The sequence below is a fragment of the Aristolochia californica genome, unplaced genomic scaffold (genome assembly GCF_029961685.1).
Source record: "Aristolochia californica isolate CCGP_79_NKW_82.1479 unplaced genomic scaffold, dmAriCali1.0.hap1 SCAF_10, whole genome shotgun sequence".
Lineage (NCBI taxonomy): Eukaryota > Viridiplantae > Streptophyta > Magnoliopsida > Piperales > Aristolochiaceae > Aristolochia > Aristolochia californica.
The window spans coordinates 5,075,564-5,095,908 of NW_027181771.1; the positions used below are offsets into that span (position 1 = coordinate 5,075,564).

At 34.9% G+C, this 20,345-nt stretch overlaps 1 protein-coding gene across 1 annotated transcript; it reads left to right on the forward strand.

Moving 5' to 3' along the window:
- The first annotated feature begins 1,593 nt into the window (after window positions 1-1,593).
- LOC137934362 (actin-depolymerizing factor 1-like) lies at window positions 1,594-3,526 on the forward strand. Its single transcript, XM_068778647.1, has 3 exons — window positions 1,594-1,778; window positions 2,680-2,945; window positions 3,032-3,526. Exons 1-3 carry the CDS (start codon window positions 1,776-1,778, stop codon window positions 3,180-3,182), a joined length of 420 nt encoding a protein of 139 aa, XP_068634748.1. The 5' UTR covers window positions 1,594-1,775; the 3' UTR covers window positions 3,183-3,526.
- The last annotated feature ends 16,819 nt before the right edge of the window (window positions 3,527-20,345 follow it).

Sequence of the window (20,345 nt, forward strand, 5' to 3'; positions counted from 1 at the left end):
TTGTAAATATTGGTATAATTTTTAAAAGTTATATATTGATATTAGTATATTAGCTTCTATTTGTGGCAATTAGACTTTGTTTGAGTTGAAAAACCTTGTTGTGATTCATTCAACCAAGACAAATTGTCTCAACTAAGTCGACTTAGATTTTGAGGGTCCTAAGATAACGATCACAAAAACTTGGGTAAGGTTTGGATTAAATTTTATGAATATTCTGACTCTACTTAACTACCTCATCTTCAAATCCAATTGATGCTTCCAAGCCATGTCCTTGTCTTATCCTCACATGCACTACCTAATTTTTTAAAATTCATAATCAATGTATAAGAAAAAATCATATTATAAAAATTTAAATATTAAAATTTAAAAATGATATATATAATAAATAAATATAATTCAAATAAAATAAAATAAAATAAAATAAATAATTATATATTTTGCATTAAAAAATAATATAATTATTTATAATTTTATATACATATTATAATAATTCTTATATTTCGATTTAATATTTAAATTTAAACTTCATAAATACTTATTTATTCTTAATTATTTTATTTAAATAATACTTCTTCATACTTCCTATTGAGAAATTAAATTATAATAATATACTATATAAAATAAATAAAAAATTAATTATTTTGCCTAATGTTTTTAATATAATATTTAAAATATTATAAAACAAAATTTATAATTATATACTATGTAAAATAAGTAAAATAAAATATATTTTAATTAATTATTATTTAAAAGAAAAATAATTTAAAGTAATATGTGTGATTTAGTTTTATATTTAAATAGGCACTAACAAGGCCTGGGTTTCCTATAATTCTATTGCTCCAAAGGATCATAGGACAATATAAAAAATTAAAATATCTTAAAACCTAAAATATACTTATTAAAACATGTAAAATCTAATTATATGAAATCAAATCAAATAAATACTTTAATAATTGAAATATCCTTAAAACATGAACACCCATATTTCACTATGTATTTGTCACAAGGTAACATGTCTCTTCTCGTCCTTTTCTTTTCTTTCCACTTTATGTATTCTATTGAGAGAATTAAAAAATTACTTTTAGTAATAACATGACTTAATTAATGTATTAATTCCCATGTGTGCTTTGTGCTACCAATAAATCAATCTAACTTCAAGACCAATTGCTCCATCATTAAAAGTCATCATTGAGAGGCTTTGACAGCTCGCCCGTTCCGCCTCCAGCTTCAAACAAAAGCTACGTTTCTATGAGCGGGGCCCACCCACACCCCACTTCATGTGGTGGGCCCTTTTGATTTTTAAGATCAGATCCCGATAGCTGCTTTCTTAAATACAAAAAGGATTTCACTCCCTCACTCGTAATTTAACAACCGAAATATCATATGGCAATTTGGTAATTAAATGATGGCTTGGAGAACGTTTTCGTAATTTGACGGTAAGCGGAAAACGGATCCAGAAGCCGACTCAGGCACGCGATTGTGGGGGGCACATCCATCCCATGTTTCTAACTTAAGCATGACGTGGCGGTTTATTATTGGGGACGGTGCTTTTATGTATGATCTCTATAATCATCATCATCGCCATGGGAGAACGCCAGGGTTTCATTTACGCTATTTTCTGTGCGGATGCTTTTTCCCCAGCCCTTGAAATCGGAGTCGCGTTTTCTCTCGTTCACTACTTCCTCGCTCAACTGACCTAGATTTTTTCCTGGCTTCCTTTTCTTCCTCTCCGACTGCCAACTCTCCAGCTCTCTATCCGATCGTCTCCTTAAAATATGGTGAGATATTTCTCTAATTTATCCTGCTTCTCTGTCACTTTTCGTTTTTTTTTTTTTTTTTTTTTTAGATTGTAATTTTCCTCATTTATTTTTTATTTTCTGTATTTATATTCATATGCGCTTATACTTTTTTTGTTTTTTTTGTTTTTTCCGGGCTGGTTTTATTTGTCTGATCTGTGACAGTTTTTGCTTCGTTTCCTCAAATTGGGAACGGTGGTGATGGATTTGATCTGATTCTTGTCCTTCTAATATGTTGCATGTTAGATTTGCTTTAGGTCGGTTTCATTCTGGTTCTGCTGCTTTTAGGTTTTCTTCATCTTTTTAGTTGACATGTGTTTTCGTTGATCGCAAATGCTGGTAGAGCTTTAGTCTTTGTTGCTATATGGATGTCATGTTTAAGATGTGGATGTTGTTGTGGTTGGAAAGGTTTTGCGTAATTGTCGTTGTTGCATAAGTTCATTTCATGGTTTTTTTTTTAGGGTTCTCTTTCGATATCTACGTTTACATGCTCAAGCGACCTATTCTTCTAAGGCATTTGTCGAACGTTTATTTATATTTCTCTGCGGATCTGATGTGCGGAAACATTAATATTTGAAATATAAGATTAGGAGGCCCCAGCAGAATAAAAGGTGATAAATCAATTTTGCAACTTATTATTATGGTTGTCTGGATGTCTGAACTTATAGCTGCTTGTGTCACATTTTGATCTGTACATAGATGTGTTACTCAGCAGTCCTTTTTTAAGACTCTCTGCCAGTGCTATTGGCAACTCTAGAATGCAATTTATTGCTAATCAGTGAACACTTGGACTCCTGGTTATTTATCTCTCTCAGTAGACTACATGGGCTCATCAGATTCTGCTAATTTCCTGGACTTATAGTTTTGTTTTCTCAATTAATAGGCCAACGCAGCGTCTGGGATGGCCGTCAATGACGATTGTAAGCTGAGGTTTCTGGAGTTGAAAGCAAAGAGGACCTATCGTTTCATCGTCTTCAAGTTAGAGGAGAAGCTTAAGCAGATCATAGTTGAAAAGCTTGGGGAACCCTCACAGAGCTATGAAGATTTCAGTGCTAGCCTGCCCACTGATGAGTGCCGATATGCTGTCTATGACTTTGACTTTGTTACGGAAGAGAACTGCCAGAAAAGCAAAATTTTCTTCATTGCATGGTAAATTTTTTTCCCCTTCAGCTCTGTGCAGTAGCTAAAGTTGATCTGTTTTATCCTTTTTTTTTGTTTTGACTTTCTGTTTGAAGGTCTCCCGATACGGCGAGGGTGAGGAGTAAGATGCTCTATGCAAGTTCCAAGGATCGGTTCAAGAGGGAACTAGATGGTATCCAGGTAGAGCTGCAAGCAACTGATCCAACTGAAATGGGCCTTGATGTTATTAGAGGCCGTGCCAATTGAGAACTGAGCACTTTCAAGTGGAGATTTCCTCCATACAGTTTGGTTGTTGAAGTTAAATGTTAATAGTTCTGTGAGACAAATTGGTTAGATATGCTATTGGGTTGTTGGTCAGTTATACAATACAGTTCTTTTGGACTAGAACAAGGGTGGTGATTTCAAGTACTTTCATATAATTTGTTATTTGTGGAGCTTATTTTACAAGTGTCTCCTTGTAGTACTTTTATGTCTACAAGCTAATGGTATGTAACAGTTTGTGGGAGTAGGAAACACCTATAGTTGTTTCTACAACTTTGCTATGGATGCTTTAACCATTGTTGCTATTTGAATTTGGTTTGGGAAGAGCATTTTACCTTCTTTTTTTTTTCACTTTGAATGTTAATGTTGCATGTATATTGAATGACCCATGTAAACTTTGAGGAATTATGTGTGATAGCATTAGATGAAAGTTCAGTGAAATGTAATATTGGTCTTGGTAGTGGGTGTTTAGTCATTCCTTTCTTCTGCAGCCCTTTCTTATTTCTTTTTTATGCCATTTATGACAAGTATTTATCTTGTATTGGATAGGGCTGCATTGAGTTTAAAATGACCCACCTTTTTGGCGCTTGCTGGTGATTTTTACTCCTTTAGGTTACCAGGCATCTTTTACTTGCTTCCCTCCTGCTGAAACATTTTTTAGATTTATTTTTTTCATATAAGATTAAGTGCCTGGCAAATTGATGTCAGTTAAGATTATAGTAATAATAATAGTAAGGCTAACTTCTGCCTATCACTGTACCTTGTGAGAAGGTCTGCTTTTACCTAGTTGCAATCCATAATTTAGTATTTTTCCAGTCACTTTTTTTAACTAATTTGCAGATGATGGTTTCTGATTAGTCATGGTAAGTATATGGTCAAAGTCGGGTTTGATCTTTTCCTATTTTGAGTCTCTGAGGGGTGTTTTCTGTAGATCTTTCTCAAAAAAGAAAAAAAATCTGCAGACTTATTTTGACAATTAATACAGTATTTATTCAGCTCAATTAACATATAATATTAAACAATATGATGTTTATGCAGAAGCCTACACAATATCCTTTTGGATTTGCTGCATGTTCTATTTGCTGACAGAGGTTACTCATCATCTCATGCTCACTGTTATTGCATTGTTACAAAATGTTACAGTATTTTGTGTGTTATAAAACACTCTTTTGCAGAATGAATGATACCTAACTTTTCTTCTCTACTACCAAACAGTTTATGCGGCTTATCTAAGATTACTAACTTGTATACCCTTTAGCTTGAGGCTAGCTGTTCAACTCTTTCTAGGATTTTTTTAAGTTGAAATAGGATTTTGAGCTGCTGAAATGTATGTATTCTGAAAATCCTTAATCCCTTGCTAATTACTTTTGTTACCGGATATGAAAGAAAAATCTTGAGCTGTGATACGAAAGCTGCAAAATGAGTTCTATCGGCAATCCGATAGAACATGTCTAATGAGTTTAGTTTCCAATATGGGATGACTTAAATAAAAGGCTGTTATGAAGGTGGAACTTATTTGTTGAATGATTGTAGTTCTGCAGGCACTTTGGGTCTTTTTACTGATTTAGTTGGAAGAGGGCATCTTCTAGTCCTCAGCTAACAGCTTGGAAAGTGTGCCATGGGACTTTTGTGCTTGATGTATGAGGTGTTGAAGCTAAGCTAAGCTAAGCTTATGTTTGCAGGTTTGGAGATTTTGTTTGGTAGTGAATTGACTTTTGAATGTCAAGTGGTTTTTCGTGGTATTAGCAGTTTTGGAATGTTGAATTTGTTGAGTCCATTGAGAATGTGAGCTTGATAAAGGCTATTTTTGACTCTCTAACCCTCTTGACCCACCTGTTCCTTCCGAGTTGTGGGTTGACTCAGCGGGTTGGAAAAATTATAGTTAGCTTTAGTGTGTGTGTGTAATATAAGGAATAACAAACGGGTGTTATTGAGGAGTAAAAAGCCAACCGGAGATTTTATCCTACTAACGTGGATGGAGTTTGCAATTGGAACATCAGCTTCAATGGGCCTTGAAATCTTCCAAATGCAGAGATGTGTGATCTCGTGTGAGGTACTTTCTTCCTTTTAATAACATAATCTATTTCTTTGATAACTACTTACGTTCTCTTCTATTTGTCCCTCATTACCTTGTTGTTAGTGGAAATAATCTCATAGGGGTTGGGGGTAATAATGATGTTCAAACAGTTATATCGTTATTAGTTAGGATAATGTTTCTTTGTTTAATATACACAACGTTTCCCTTTTCAAAATATACACTAAAGAAATTTCTCTAAAATAAAGTATAAGAACCAAAAGGAGTCGACAACATGCCTGAAGTTGACCACTTCTGTATGAACAAGGAAGAATTAAAACCAAAAGTAGTTGAATCTAGAAATAGTGTTTTGAATGTATTTTGTAATCGGCTACATTGACTTGTGTAAAATTCAAAGGAGTCCACCCTTGAATCGAACAGAAGCTTTTAAGATGTAAAACTATAGTGGACCACATGGAATGGAGTCAATTCATCTAATGTAGTCAACCACATGGTAAAAAAAGTTCAAATCCTCATCTTTGCAAGTTCAAATCCAGATTTTTTATCTAAAAAGGTTAAAATTGACCTACCATTGTTACTAACTTCAAAAATATAATTTGTTGCATACATCCCATAATTTTGGAGCATAAATACTATTAAGTTCTTCAAAATGTAATTTTCTATCTTTAAAAACTAGTTTTTTGAATGTTGGAAAGACTTTTCTTTTAAAGAAAATCATGACCCAAACATGTTTCCAATGGTTGCCAAATGGAAATTTCAAAGTGCTCTTGCCTGCTTCTACACTTAGGTTTGAGATTTTTGCCCTTTCAAGCGTTTAGAGGAAGTTAAAACTGAGTAATTTCTTCTAGAGGTATGTCCGTACTTCTTTGAAATATTTGTTTACTAAACTTGTTACACTCGTGAATTTTTTATTTCATACTCTGAAATCTATTAATTATGCTTGGTCGAATACATTCACCAAGTTATATTGCACTTTGAATCATTCATTAAACTTCAAATTACTTCTTTTAGGCTTTGAAATCATTTAGTCTATTAAGTTGTTTATTGTGTTCTCCCCCAATTTTGAAAAGCTAACAAGAGATTTTTTTTATCATATTTTGAAATTGTCCTTAATGATTATTGAGTGCTATTGCATAAGTAGGTACTTACGATTGATGTATTTGTATATATGTGTTTGAACTATCAAATCTAAATGATTGAATAGGCTTTTTTAGGTGTTGAATGTTAGGAATTAGACACCCTAACTTTAAACTAACGAGAATAATAATAATAATCACAAAAGAAAGGAAAAACAAGCACGAAAAAACACAAGATTTATACAGGTTCACCTCAAGGTGAAATTACGTCCTGTCTTCCGCTGCAGTAACCCACTATAATGATGAAATAGTTTATATGAGGAATCACACACACTTACATGTGTTTTTTTCTCAAACTTCTCTCAGGCTACAACTCAAAGTCCTTTGTGATGATGATGATGAAACCCTAATAGCGGTGCCCCCAATTATAAAGAGAAAACTAGGGCAACCACAATACAAGAGTAAAATCTCCAAATTACTCTTAATAAAACAAAAATCAATATATCGTGGACCTTTCAATGGCTCTGCCCCCCTTACAACCCCTATAATGACATTGTCACGAAGGTCGATCTGCGTACCAATTCAGCGAAAGATGTTGATTAAGCTCCACAACTTAACATTGAAGTGTAAGTAAGCAATCTGTGTAAGCACTAGTCAAGCCTCATGTAGGCAATAAAGTCCTCATCTCAATTTGATTGAGAAAAATTTATGTGGTTGAGGGGTAAAAGCTGAGAAGCTTGTCTTTGCTGTTGTGTAAGCCATAAGACTTTGAGCAAGTAGATTGTGCTAAAAATCCCAAATGTGGCTCCAGGTGGATGTGCCTAATGAACTACTGCAAGTCCCTATATGGTCTAGGTTTGTGTAACCAATTAGTTATTGGAACATCCCTTTTTGGGATTAATTTTTTGCCTACTTTTTTTTTTTATTGTAAAGGGTGCATTGTAAATTGGCTATTATAGTGAATTGAGTGGCATAATTACCTGACAACATTATAATTGGGCTTAAAGGAGATAAAATATAGATGCTATATGACCAACCCAATCATAGAGAATTAACTCTTAGGTGCAAAACACCTTGTGAGTGGATCAATAATCCTTGGAGAGGATCGTGACCCACAATAAAAAGTTGCATGTTTCTGGTTTGTTTGTTATTTAAGTTATTGCTCGTGTGTTGTAAAATTAATTTAGCACATTGATCATCAAAAAATATAAATCTATATTAGCTTAAATTAAAAAGAGTCAAAATATTAGTAGTAAAGTTAACAAACTTATTCACTCCATCTTGGTTTGTTCCTCATGACACCTGGCACTTTCTAGTTCATAGAAGAGTCCTCCTTCAATAATCTCATTATTTTAGGTTGGTATTTATACTTGTTAAACTTTTATTTTAATTACAATAATTGATCCTTATTAGGGGAGAGTTGTCTTGGCCCAGGCAGTTTCTCAAGAGGGGGTGAATTGAAATACAAAATAAAAAATTAAATATTCTCAATAGTGCAAACAAATTAATTGGATAGACAAATAAAAAACGTGCACACGCAACAAAAGAACATAAGATTTTTTGTTCTCAATGTTCCACTAGTGGTAGTCACTGCCCAATAACCATTACTTGGAAATATTTCACTAATATGCTCTATTAGTTGAAATTACAACTCTAAAGAGACTTTGTCTCTTTTGAAGCCATGTGTAATCCCTAATTACACAATTTCAATCTTTCTCCAAGAGATCTAATACAAAGACTAGATTCCAGGTTCTAGAAACCCAAATCCTCTAGTTTTAATTAGGGGTGGCATCGAACCGAGCCGAACCCAAACCTACCTATGTTCGAGCTGATCTTGATTTAAATATTTCGAATTCGAGCTCGAGCCGATCTTGATTTAAATATTTCGAACTCGAGCTCGAGCCTAATAATTTTAATCGAGTTCGAGCCGAGCTCGAGCTTCAATATTCATTTAAAACTTTTCAAAAAATACATGTCTCGAGTTCGTGCTCCAACATACATTTAAATTTTTTTAAAAAATACTTGTCAAATAAATTGTATATAAAATTATGCATATATTTTACATAAAATTGGGAATGACCTTTACTTAAAATTGGGCATAAGGGTGGCATCGAATCCAGCTGAGTCTGAACCTTGTTCAAGCCGAGCTTGATTTAAATATTTCAAACTTGAGCTCGAACCGACCCTAGCCTCAAACTTAAAATTGTAATTGAACTTGAGCCTAATAATTTTAACTGAGTTCGAGCTTGAGCTCGAGCTCTAGCCGAGTTCGAGCTTAACTTACATTTAATACTCTATATAAAATATATGTCAAATAAATTATATATAAAACTATGCATTCATTTTAAAAAAAGAATGAAGGTGGAGGTTCAAGATTGAATTTCAATAATGGATTAAATTCACATATACTAATCTTTTTTAATCCATTTTAATCTTTTTTTATTCAGAGAAAAAAATATTTCTCCCCTGGTTCTGGTTTTCTACCGAGACGACGCGGAGGGAAGGGGGTTACGATTTTGGCGAGGATCTATCATTGGGGATGACGATTGGGACGGAGGCGGCGGCGAGGGAAAAAGAGGCGAAGGTGAGGGGAGGAAGAAATCGAACGAACGACTACAAAGCCGGCAGGCGAGCAGCTGTCGACGGCGACAACACCGGACAGGAGGGGCTCTGCGGTGATGAGGGGAGGAAGAATTTTTCCCCCTCTCGCTCTCGTTCGTGCTCCCCCGCTCCCGATTTCGAGTTGGCCCATTAATGTGCCGTCGAGCCGAACTTGGATTCGGTTGAGTTCGGCTCGTTAAATTAATGAGCCGATCCAGGATCTCGAACTCGGCTCGAAATCTAGGGATACCGAATTGAATCGAGCCGAGTTCGAGCCGCTCGCTAGCTGGCTCGATTCTAAGCCACCCCTAGTTTTAATGTACTAGATAACCTCTAAGAGATAAAACTATAAAAATACAAAAGCAAAGATCAAGCTTACAATCTTTCTTTGGAGAGATAGTCATTCTCTAAGTGAGATCCAAACTTTTAAATATTTAGTGGGTATAATCGATCATGCTCTATATTTTTGCTGGACGTGCACTTTGGATGATCAATCATGACTAGTAGTAAGAATGATAATGCCAATTGCCAGTATTCTGAAATGGCTTCTAAGCATACTAAATGTTTTCTTAAGGTGTTCAAGCAAGTTTTAACCACTAATATGCATCGACTAAAGACGATTTTGAAAACATTTATGCCCTAAAATTCCATAACATAAATGTGTTTAAAAATTGAAGTTTGGTTGACTATTTACTTACATGTTATAGTTCTTGAGATGCTTTATTTGACTTTGACTCTAGTTTTCAAGTCTTCCATTTTCTTCTTTTTTTAAGTTCTTCTTCTCATCAACTATCTTCAAAGTGTTTTGCTTTAGGTCTTGACTGGCAACTTGATTGACCATCATTTTGTCTTGAGTTTTTTTTACCATAAACCTCGTAATATATATGTTGGAAGGCATGTGTTTGAAATACACTAATAATACCGTGAGTAACCCATTTTCAAGTTACTCATTTTTTTGTTATCAAAATAATGGAGATCAACCTTATTATACCAATTGGTCTAACTAGTAGTGGATTACAAGTTTGGTAGACTTGTTCACCCCATAACAATGGGTTCATGTTCTCTACCCATAAGAAATGGGTAATTTATATTCACTATATCTCCCTCTCTCAAACTCATTATAGGCTTAGCTTGATGAGTTTGTCTTTAAAGGAAATTGGTGTTGCTCCCATTCATAGCTCTTTGTGAGTGGATTTGTGATCTGGTCTTCAATGGTAGAATTCAAGTCAATCTCTTGATCTTCTATCTTTTGGTGAATAAAATGATGGTCAACCTTAGTTTATTTTGTGCATCATAAAAGATGAGATTCATAGCATGCTAGCAACTATTAAGGCGCTCTTATTGTCATGATAAATATCACACCCTATGAACCCATAAAAGAAAGCTCCAATTTTTTTAATTAAGTGACTTCAACAATAGTACTACACTAATAAAAATTAAGGGTCACCTATTTTTCTTCTAGGGGATGATCAACCATAAACCTAAATTTCTTTGGCTCAATAGGAGGTTCTACTTGGTTATTCGTTTCATTTGGGTTCTCATCAAAATTTTGGTATTAGGGTTGAAAGGGTTTCTCTCTTCATCATAAAAATCGGAGTTGGGATTGGATTTAACGTAAATATGATTTGCTATATCATAAACTGAGTTAGTAGAAGGCCCATTCTCAACAAAACTTATTTTGGTACACGAGTTCATAACATAACCTATATTGGAACCTTTGGATACAAAATATTCGTATTAAAAGAACCAACGAAGAAATTAGGAAAGTTTGGCTTTAAGGCAATATAAGAATATTTTGATGTTATTCATCTCATAACAAAACTTATAGAATATAGAACAAGACATCTATGAAAATCGAGGAGTCGAGACTTTAATGAGTTTAATGAATCTTACATCTATGAGAGTCGAGAAGTCAATGCATGTTGAATATGATGAATAATTAACAAAAATTTAAAGAAATTTGGTAAATTGTGAAATCTAAAGTGTACTAATGCCTTTATTTTAGACTACTATTCAAGGAGTATCTTTTGTTTTTCATTCAAAGAAATATTATCCGCGCAATCTTTGAAATATTAACTGTTTGAGCCATGAGGTGTACAAATTTTGGGCCTGAAGCTTGATAAGCCCAATTACATGACTTTAACTAGGAAGAAGAGAATCACCTGGTTAAGTCGTAATAATATCAACTGTCGTCGTCCCTTTTTATCTAATCAAAATGTTTTGTTTTCTCGTCTTCTGTAAATACTGAAGTGAGAAGTCGGTCTGATCGCGCCGAAGGCCAAGAAGAAGCCGGTGGAGAAGAAACCGGCCTTCGATAAACCAGCTGAGGAGAAGAAATCCATTACCGATAAAAGCGTCTTCCTGAAGAAGACGATAGCGTCATTGACAAGAAGAAGAAACTCATGAAGAAGGGCAGCGAGACCTATAAGATCTACATCTTTTTAGGGTCTTGAAGCAGGTTCATCCTGATATTGGAATCTCCAAGGCCATGGGTATTATGAACAGTTTCATCAATGATTATTGGAAGGAGTTGTAAATTGTTACAGTAATTATAGGAAACGATTTGTTTCCTTGTTTTGTTCTTGATTATAAGATCTAAATTGGATCTAAATTAGGTTGTAAATGTATTATAAAAAGCCTCACGAGGAGAAGAATATCATCGAAAAAAAATCTTTGAAATCCTTCTTTGTTCTTTTGGGGGGGGGGGGGGGGGGGTTAGTCAACTTGAAGTCCGAGATGAAGATCAACCGCATGACGCCCTTCATCAGTTGAAATCGTTAGTGAAGCGCAAATGATATTTCATTTGGATACTGGGGATGAAGCGGTCCTTCATCTCCACGTTTTAAAATCCTTCATCTCGTTGAAGATCATTTTTGATCTTCTTCGAGAAGAAAGACGCGCGCGACTTGTTTTTTTTTGTTTCCCTCTCTCTCTCCTCGCACCCCCCTCTCTCTCGTGTCCTCATTTCCCTTTTTTCCTCCCTCTCTCCCGCACCCCCTCTCTCGTCTCCCAGCGCTCCCGACGTCGCTGCTCCCTCTCTTTGTCACTGAAGAAGCAGGAGATTTCATCGGTGCCGTAGGCGAAATTTCAGCAAGGGGTCTTTGTTCCGGGGGCTGAGAAATAGAGATTCACACGTTTCCAATAGCCCTCTGTCTCGAAAATTCTCCAGGCGGCGAAGCCCCAAAGGGCTGCAATTCACCATCGAAAAAGTAGGCGACTCTGTCGGTGCTGTGAGAGAGGCAAGAGACGACTGTCACCCGCCTTAGTCAGTACCGTGAGGAAAGGATCCGCTTTCGCAAACGACGACCACAATGTTTGGGAGTTGCAGAAGGAAGAAGACGGGTTCCGATTAAATTTTCTTAAGTTAGGAAAATTAAATCAGTGTCAACGCAGTAAGCTGAGTCTCGCGCAAGACTGGGAGACCAAACCGAGTCAACCCAGGCCAATAAACTTCATATTTAATTACTTCATATTAAACTTCATATTTAAGTCTCTGGTAAATAAAATATAATTAAAGTATGCATTTGATTAATTAATTACTTTTAATTTTGTGAAAAAATATTATTAATTAATACCATGTAAAAAATCTATCTTATGTTATTAATATAGTACTTTTTTATTCATTAATCATATTTATTTTTGATTTACTCTATTGTATTAGTGATTTAATAGTGGTAATTAAAATATTGTTAACTCAAACACTTGGTTTAATTAACTCATTTATATAATTAATAAAATCAATGGTTTTAAATTTCGAAGATGAAGATGAAGATGAACTTGTCCACACTAGCACCCTATTTCAAAGATTTCGAACATGAACTGTCCACACTAACACCCATTTCGAAGATGAATATCGTGTAGATGCATGAGATGAAGATGAAGATCAAATTTCTTGTTTGTTGACTAACCCCTTTGTGTTAGTTGGTTTTACATGGTATCAGAGCAGGAGAATTCTCTTCTCCTTTCCGCCGCTGAAGGTTAGAGATAAGTGCTCCCGTAGTTGCCAAAGGAGGTAGCCGGAAAAAAAAAGAGTTTTTTACCAAAATAACAGTTTGAATAAACTTATTTTTGAAAACAACAACGACATCAACTTATTTTCAAAAATACCGAACTTTAACCAGTTTACCGTACATGTGGACAATCAAAGGTGACACGTAAGCTTTGATTGCTTACGTGTCGATATCTCATCAGTGCGGTATGGTAGTTGAACACATCGGCTGCCAAGTCATTATTTTTACATGTCATCTGACACGTCATTATCAATTTCCCTCTTTTGCCCCCTCATCGCACATGCCATGTAAACCCTCCCTTATATTTTTTTGGTTCTAATCTTTCTTCCTCGATCTTTCTCCTCTCCTCTCCTCTCCTCTCGTCCTCTCTCCCCTACTGCTGTCGCTCGGCCACAACCGCTCCCCTGCTGCCACCGCTCGGCCTCGCCCTTGACACCCCCCTCTCAACCGCTCTCTCTTCGTCTCATCCTCATCTCTCGTTCTTCTTCTCTGTTCCCCTCTGTTCATCCTCTCGCCGCCCCTTCTCTCAAAACCGAAGCCCTACTCACCCTCCAAACCCGAATTTGAATTTCAGAAGACGATTTAGTAGGGCGATTTTTTAGGGTTTTTGTTAATTGAATCTAATTACTGTGTTTAATTATAATGTTGATTTGAATTCAGGTGTTTAATTACTATATTGATTTTTTTTGTGATTTACTGTTTAATTTCTGATTTTATGTTAATGAAATTTCTGTCAATTGTAGATAAATTAAAATTATTGTAAAGTTTTGTAAGATTTTTAATTAACTATTACATTTTTTAATAATTTATTATTTTGTAAATAAGGTGATAAAAAGTAGGGGTGGCTTCGAACCGAGCTGGCTCGGTTCGATTCGTTATATATCAAGCTCGAGCTCAGAAATAGGTCTGTTTAGATTAACGAGCCGAGCTCAAGCAGAGCCAGGTTCGGCTCGTCGGCTCGCGAACCGGCTCGTTTTAACGAGCGGCGATTTGGGAATCGGTGGGAGTTCTAAAATTTTTTTGGGAAAGAGAGTCCCGTCTCTTCCCTTCCGTCCTGCCGTCTGGGAACTCATACTTCTCTGCCATTTCTTGCCATTTCCATATCGTTTCAGCATGATTTTTTCGCAGAAATCACTGTCCGTCAGCGGGTATTCATGGGAAACAGAGGATTTTGGTCTTCAAATCCCTCGTTCTCCCTCTCCCTCTCTGATTCCTCAATCTTTGTCAAAGACTTCAATTTTTTCTTCTTCCTCTACGATTTCTTCCTCTTTTATCTTCTTCCGCTTCGATTTCTTCATCCGAAGTTCTTCCTCGTCGACGAACGAAAGCCAAGGTCCAACGGGAGGTAAGATTTTTATTTAATGTTTTTTTTTTTGCGTCGCCGACCTAACCCTACAAAATCTCTAACTCTCGCTTCGTTTCAGCAGTGATCCTTCATTCTTTGAAAGGTTTTGGAGATATCCCCGAATGGCGAACACTCTCTATTTCTGTAAGTGTTGATTTTTTTTTTTCATTTTTATCTTCTGTATGTTTTCTTCGTCTGCGATTTCGGTGTTGATTTTTTTTTCATTTTTATCTTCTGACGTTTTCTTCCTCTGTGATTTCATTGTTGATTTTTTTTTTCATTTTTATCTTCTATAAGTCTAGTTACCCTTTGGTTGACAGGACTATGGGGTTCGTTGTATATGTTTCAGATAAAGTTAAATACATCATTGTAATCATTTTTTTTTATCTTTTTTCCTCAATCAATAAGTTTATCTCGTATCCGTTTTCTATCATGTGGTTTTTTTTAAGCATGAAGAGAATTTAGCAGACCATGTAGTTGATTATTATCTTATTACTGACAGGTCTAAACTTTGACCTTCCAATTTCCACCTATATTGCTATTAGCGGTATTGGTTTTAAATGCTCAAAACTTTTGTTCTCTCTTAAGAATTTGTTTAAGCTGAAAAGGATCATTCATCCTTTGCTCGACATTGCATTCTGTACTGTCATCATTTATATATTGTCCTACATTTGGTATCCTATACGATTTTCCTGTGGACAAAGTCTCAAAGCCCTTCTTCTAGTCACAATATGTGGATTATCAACATTTTCAATATATAGTGCACATCTACTTTTGCTAGTTCACTACTTATATTGATCTCTGTTCATATAGATTGTGTCCATATTAATTATATTTTATCTGGTAGTGGACTTTTTTATCCAAAATGCAATGATTAGTCTTTATCTTTTTTATGTAGCTTCTATTGTGACTTGGTTCTGTTTTTTTTCCCCCCAATAACTTGAGAGAATTAAAATTACGATAACATGCTATTTGAAGCAATTGTGTAGACAAAAATCATGTCCTAACTGCAAAACTGTAAAAAAAAATCTATCTGGTCTGATCAGAGCTTGTTCTTTCTTCATGAGTCTTTTTCTTATTCCTATGGAACTCTTCCTATTTCTAAATATAATATTGTGGTCCATAAAACAACCATAATAATTAAATTGTTGTTCACCAAAACAATTTTTTTTTATGCATATGGAACTCAACCCAATTCTGTTATGTTAGACTAGTAACAAGTCTAGTAAGCATGTATTCATCATACATATTTGATCAGAACATTTTGGAATACAATACATAATTTTTATTTTTAGACCCAATATTTCATTGAATTGATACGTTAGATACAGACGGATGTAAATTATCTTTCTTTTTTGCAATCGATTTTTATCCTTCCTCTTCGATTTCTTCATCCGAAGTTCTTCCTCACTGACGAGACAAAAACGACGGTCCGACGGGAGGTATGATTTTTATTTAATGTTCTATTTTTTTTTCGTCGCCGACCTAACCCTACAAAATTTCTAACTCTTGTTTCGTTTGAGCAGTGCTGCTTCATTCTTGGAAAGACTTTTGGAGATATCCCTGAACGGCGAACACACTTTCTGTTTCTGTAAGGTTTGCTTTTTTTTTTCATTTTTATCATTAATTTCTTGGTATTAAGGTTGAATTTCATCAGAATATTAGAAGAGAATGTTGGTGTGCTTATTTCCTTCTCTTAGAAGTTTTTAAATTTATATATAAAAAAAGATCAGTATATTGGATTGGAAACTATTGGGTGCAGGGCTACAGGCTCAAAGAGACCCCACTGCATTGAAAGACAAGGGTGGTTCCCGATTGTCACAACGTCACGTACCTTCCTCTAAGAATAGACAAGTATCTTAAATTATGTGTAGGATCTTTGTTGTTTGGATAACTTTCTTTTCTCTATGTTTTTAATTTGTAATTTTTACTCCCACTCAACTCCACTAGAGTCACTACCCTCTATCATAGAAGTGGGCCCTAGATGAAATTACCATAAATGAGGATGAAGGTGACTCTACCCATACTTCAAAAAGACAAAAAAAGTCTCATGTGTGGTTGGAATTCAAAGAAGTATCACTCAATGGTACAAAAAAGGCTCAGTGTGTTCATTGTAAAATCAATTTGAGTGTTATTAGTAGTGGAGTGACCACACATATGAGTCGATATTTGAAACGTTGCACTAGTAGAAAAGTGGCAATGAGAAAACGAAAAACCTTAAACTTTCAACCAGTGGGAGCGGGGTCTAATGTTGATCAGAGTCCACCTAGACTTCCTTTTGTGGATTTTGGAGGAAAATATGATCAAGGTAAAATAAGAGTACTCATTGCTCATTGGATTCTTATGCATGAGCATCCATTCATGATAGTAGAAGAGGAGGGATTTAATTTTTCAAATGAAGATGGCAAATATGAATTATGAGAAAATATCCCGTAAGACCATTAAGAAGGAGTGTATGGAGGTGTATGAGGCAGAGAAAAAGAAATTGAAAATTTGTTAAAAGAGATTAACAAGATTAGTCTTACCACGGATCTTTGAAAGTCCCAAAATCAAAAGATTGAATACATGGTTATTACTGGGCATTTTATTGACAGTAATTGGAAGCTACAAAAACGAGTCTTGAGTTTTGTGCATGTTTCTCCTCCTCGTCGTGGCGTTGATATAGCAGATGCTACTTACAAGTGTTTGAAAGAGTGGGAGATCGAAAATAAAGTTTTTAGTATTTCATTTGATAATGTTGCATATAATGATGTTTGTATCAGAGTTTTGAAACAAGATTTTTCAAGGAAAAAAAATTGGTGTGTGGTGGAAAGTTGTTTCATGTGCGTTGTTGTGCTCATATTTTGAACTTATTAGTCGAAGATGGTCTTGTTCAGATTAAGAATATCATTGATAATGTGCGTGAAAGTGTCAAATTCATAAATCTGTCTGAGGCTAGACTTCACACTTTTTTTGAAATTGTACAATAATTAGAATTTGGTGAAAAGAGGTTGGTTATTGATTTTCCAACTCGTTGGAACTCCACTTATGACATGTTGTCTTCGGCATTAAAATTCAAAGATGCATTCTCTCGATTTACAGTTAGAGAACCAACTTATGATTGTTTGCCAAGTTTTGATGAATGGGAAAAGGTTGACATGGTGTGTGAGATTCTAGAAGTTTTTAATGCAGTTACTAATATAATTTCTGGGAGCGACTACCCTACTTCTAATTTGTACCTTAGTGAGGTATATAGGGTAAAAGAAGTTCTGGATTTTCATTCTACAAATAAAAATGTTTTCATTAGGATAATGGTTAGTAGAATGAAGGAGAAATTTGAGAAGTTCTGGGGTAAATGCAATTTATTGATGGTTGTTGCTTCAGTTTTGGATCCAAGGGTCAAATTAAAGTTGATCGAAATGTGTTTTCCAGTGATATATTCTAAGGAGGAAGCTACAATGAATATAAATTTAGTTCGACGCACCTTATATGAGATCTACGATGAATATGTATCCTTATATAATGTGGATATTAGAAATGAAGAGATTGTTTCAAGTACTAGCTCTATGGGTGTTTTCACAAGTTGTAGGCCTTCATCAAGTTCAGGTTGGTCAAAGTTAATGAGTTATATGAAACAAAAGGATGTAGTTAATTCACCAAGGTCAGAATTGGAAATTTATATATAGTTGTGAGGAAACTTCACAATATGATTTTGATGTTTTAAAATAGTGGAAAGTGAATCATATGAAATTTCGGGTATTATCTAAGATGGCAGCAGACATCTTTGTAATTCCCATATCCACAATAGCTTCAAAGTCTACATTTAGTGCTGGTGGTAGAGTAATAGACTCATATCGTTCTTCCTTGGCACCAAATACAGTTCAAGCTTTGATTTGTGGCAGTGATTGGGTTCGGGTTCTTCACAGTGTAAAGAAAAATCAAAAGGTCAATTTCTTTGATTAATTATTTATTATGATATTTTTTAGTATATTTTTTAGTTTTATTTATTAAAATTTTGTTTTATGATTACAACCTGAGAAGAAGAGTGTAGAGATAATGCTACCAGCTACAGGATTTTTCATGTTTCTCTCATTATGGTAATTTTAATATTTTTAACGACATTAAGTAACTAGTAGAGGAAGAGTATTTTTTTATCTGACAATAACTAATTTTATTTTTTTGTTTTTTTCATATGTGGAGATTTTGCTCATGCAGGGACGTATATTATTTTTAAATTCTAAAATAATTTTTTTGTATATATTTTTTAAATATTTAAATATTTTAACTCGATAATATATGGGTAAGATTTAAGAGTAAGATTTTTTAAATTTATAAATATTTTAAATCCATAATAAATGGGTAAGAGTTAGATTTTTTCTATTTATAAATATTTTGAATTTTTAAATATTATTATTTTGTAAATAAGGTGATAAAAAGTATACAAATAAATTGTATTTTTAAACTCAAAAATAACTTTTTTCCTATTATTTTACTTTATTTTATTTTTTAAAATATGAAGTAATAAAAAGTGTAACAATAATTTTTTTAATTAATAAATATTTTAATTGATATTAAATGGTGTTAAATAAGTAAGAGTTAATTTTTTAATTATTTATTAAAATTTTTAATAATTTATTATTTTAGATATAGGTAATAAAAAGTGTATTTGATTTTTTTATTTTTGAGAATTTATTCTAAAATTTATAATGTAGTGACGTGGCGGTTGAGATGGTAGATGATGTGTCAATTATAATGACGTGGTTGTCGATGTATTAATCTACCATATTTCACTAATGATGTGGCGACGCGTAAGCAGTCAAAGCTTACGTGTCGCCTTTGACTGTCCACAAGTACAGTGGACTGGCCAAAGTTTGGTATTTTTGAAAATAAGTTGATGCCATCATTGTTTTCGGAAATAAGTTTTTTCAAACTGTTACTTTGGTAAAAAGCCCAAAAAAAAAATCACCAAGAAGTTGCAGGACTCTGTTTTCTGCAACTCAGTAGCCTGACGGTCCCGTAGCCAAAAGAATGTCGCCGACGATCGACGACGACCGCAGATGACTGTACCACCAGCCTGTTATCGCCGCCGATCACCACTATCGCCGAAGGAAGCCGACTTGCAAAACTCAGTTTTCTTTCTGCAACGACGGTCCCGTAGCCGAAATTGCGTCACCTGCGAGCGCCGAAGATCGTTGACGTCCGCACCATCGGCCCCGTTGTCGTTGCCGACCACAGCGCCGAAGGAAGCCAACGTTGCCGTTGCCAAAGAAGAAAAGTGATTTTTTTTTTTAAACTTAGGAACTACTGTTCCTTTATTTATCTGTGGGTCAACCCAACGGATAATGGGTCAACCTAGTGGATCCAAATCGGACCCGAACCGGACAACAGGACCCTAATCGGACCCGAACAGGATCGGGCCAGAACAAGGAAAGGACCGAACAGGACCTGAACCGGTCTAATATTGGACCAGACCGGAACCAGACAGGACATAACTGAACCAGACCACTTCCTGGACCAGACCCAAAATTCGAATCAACCCAGAGATAGACAATGGGGAGCTATCGTCCAATCTTTGGAAAAGCTAACAACCGGGTATGTACTCATTGCGGGGAAAAAGGTCATTCACAACAACGTAGTTACGAGATTATTGGTTATCCAGAGTGGTGGGACTTCTCAAAAAAATCTCAGAAAAAGATTGTTGGGGAAAAGTTGTTGTCTTCGACGAATGTTGCCCATCCAGGTATTATTAGTAAAACATCAGTATTATCTGCATATTCTGATAATAGAACTTGGATTATTGATACAGGTGCATCTGACCACATGACAAGGGATTCCAATCTGTTAAAATATGTCCTACCTTCTCCTCAATCCGTTATTTTCACCGCAAATGGTCGTACCTCGCCTATTACTGGGAAATGATTAGTTATCTTGTCAAATAATTTTACACTAGATATTGTCTTTGTTGTTCCATCTCTTGAAAACAATCTGTTGTTTGTTAGCCAAATTATTCAACTCTTGTTTGTATTGTAACTTTCTAGCCCTTCTTTTGTGTATTTCAGGACATTCTAACCCGAAAGATTCTTGGTTATGGTGTTAGACAGG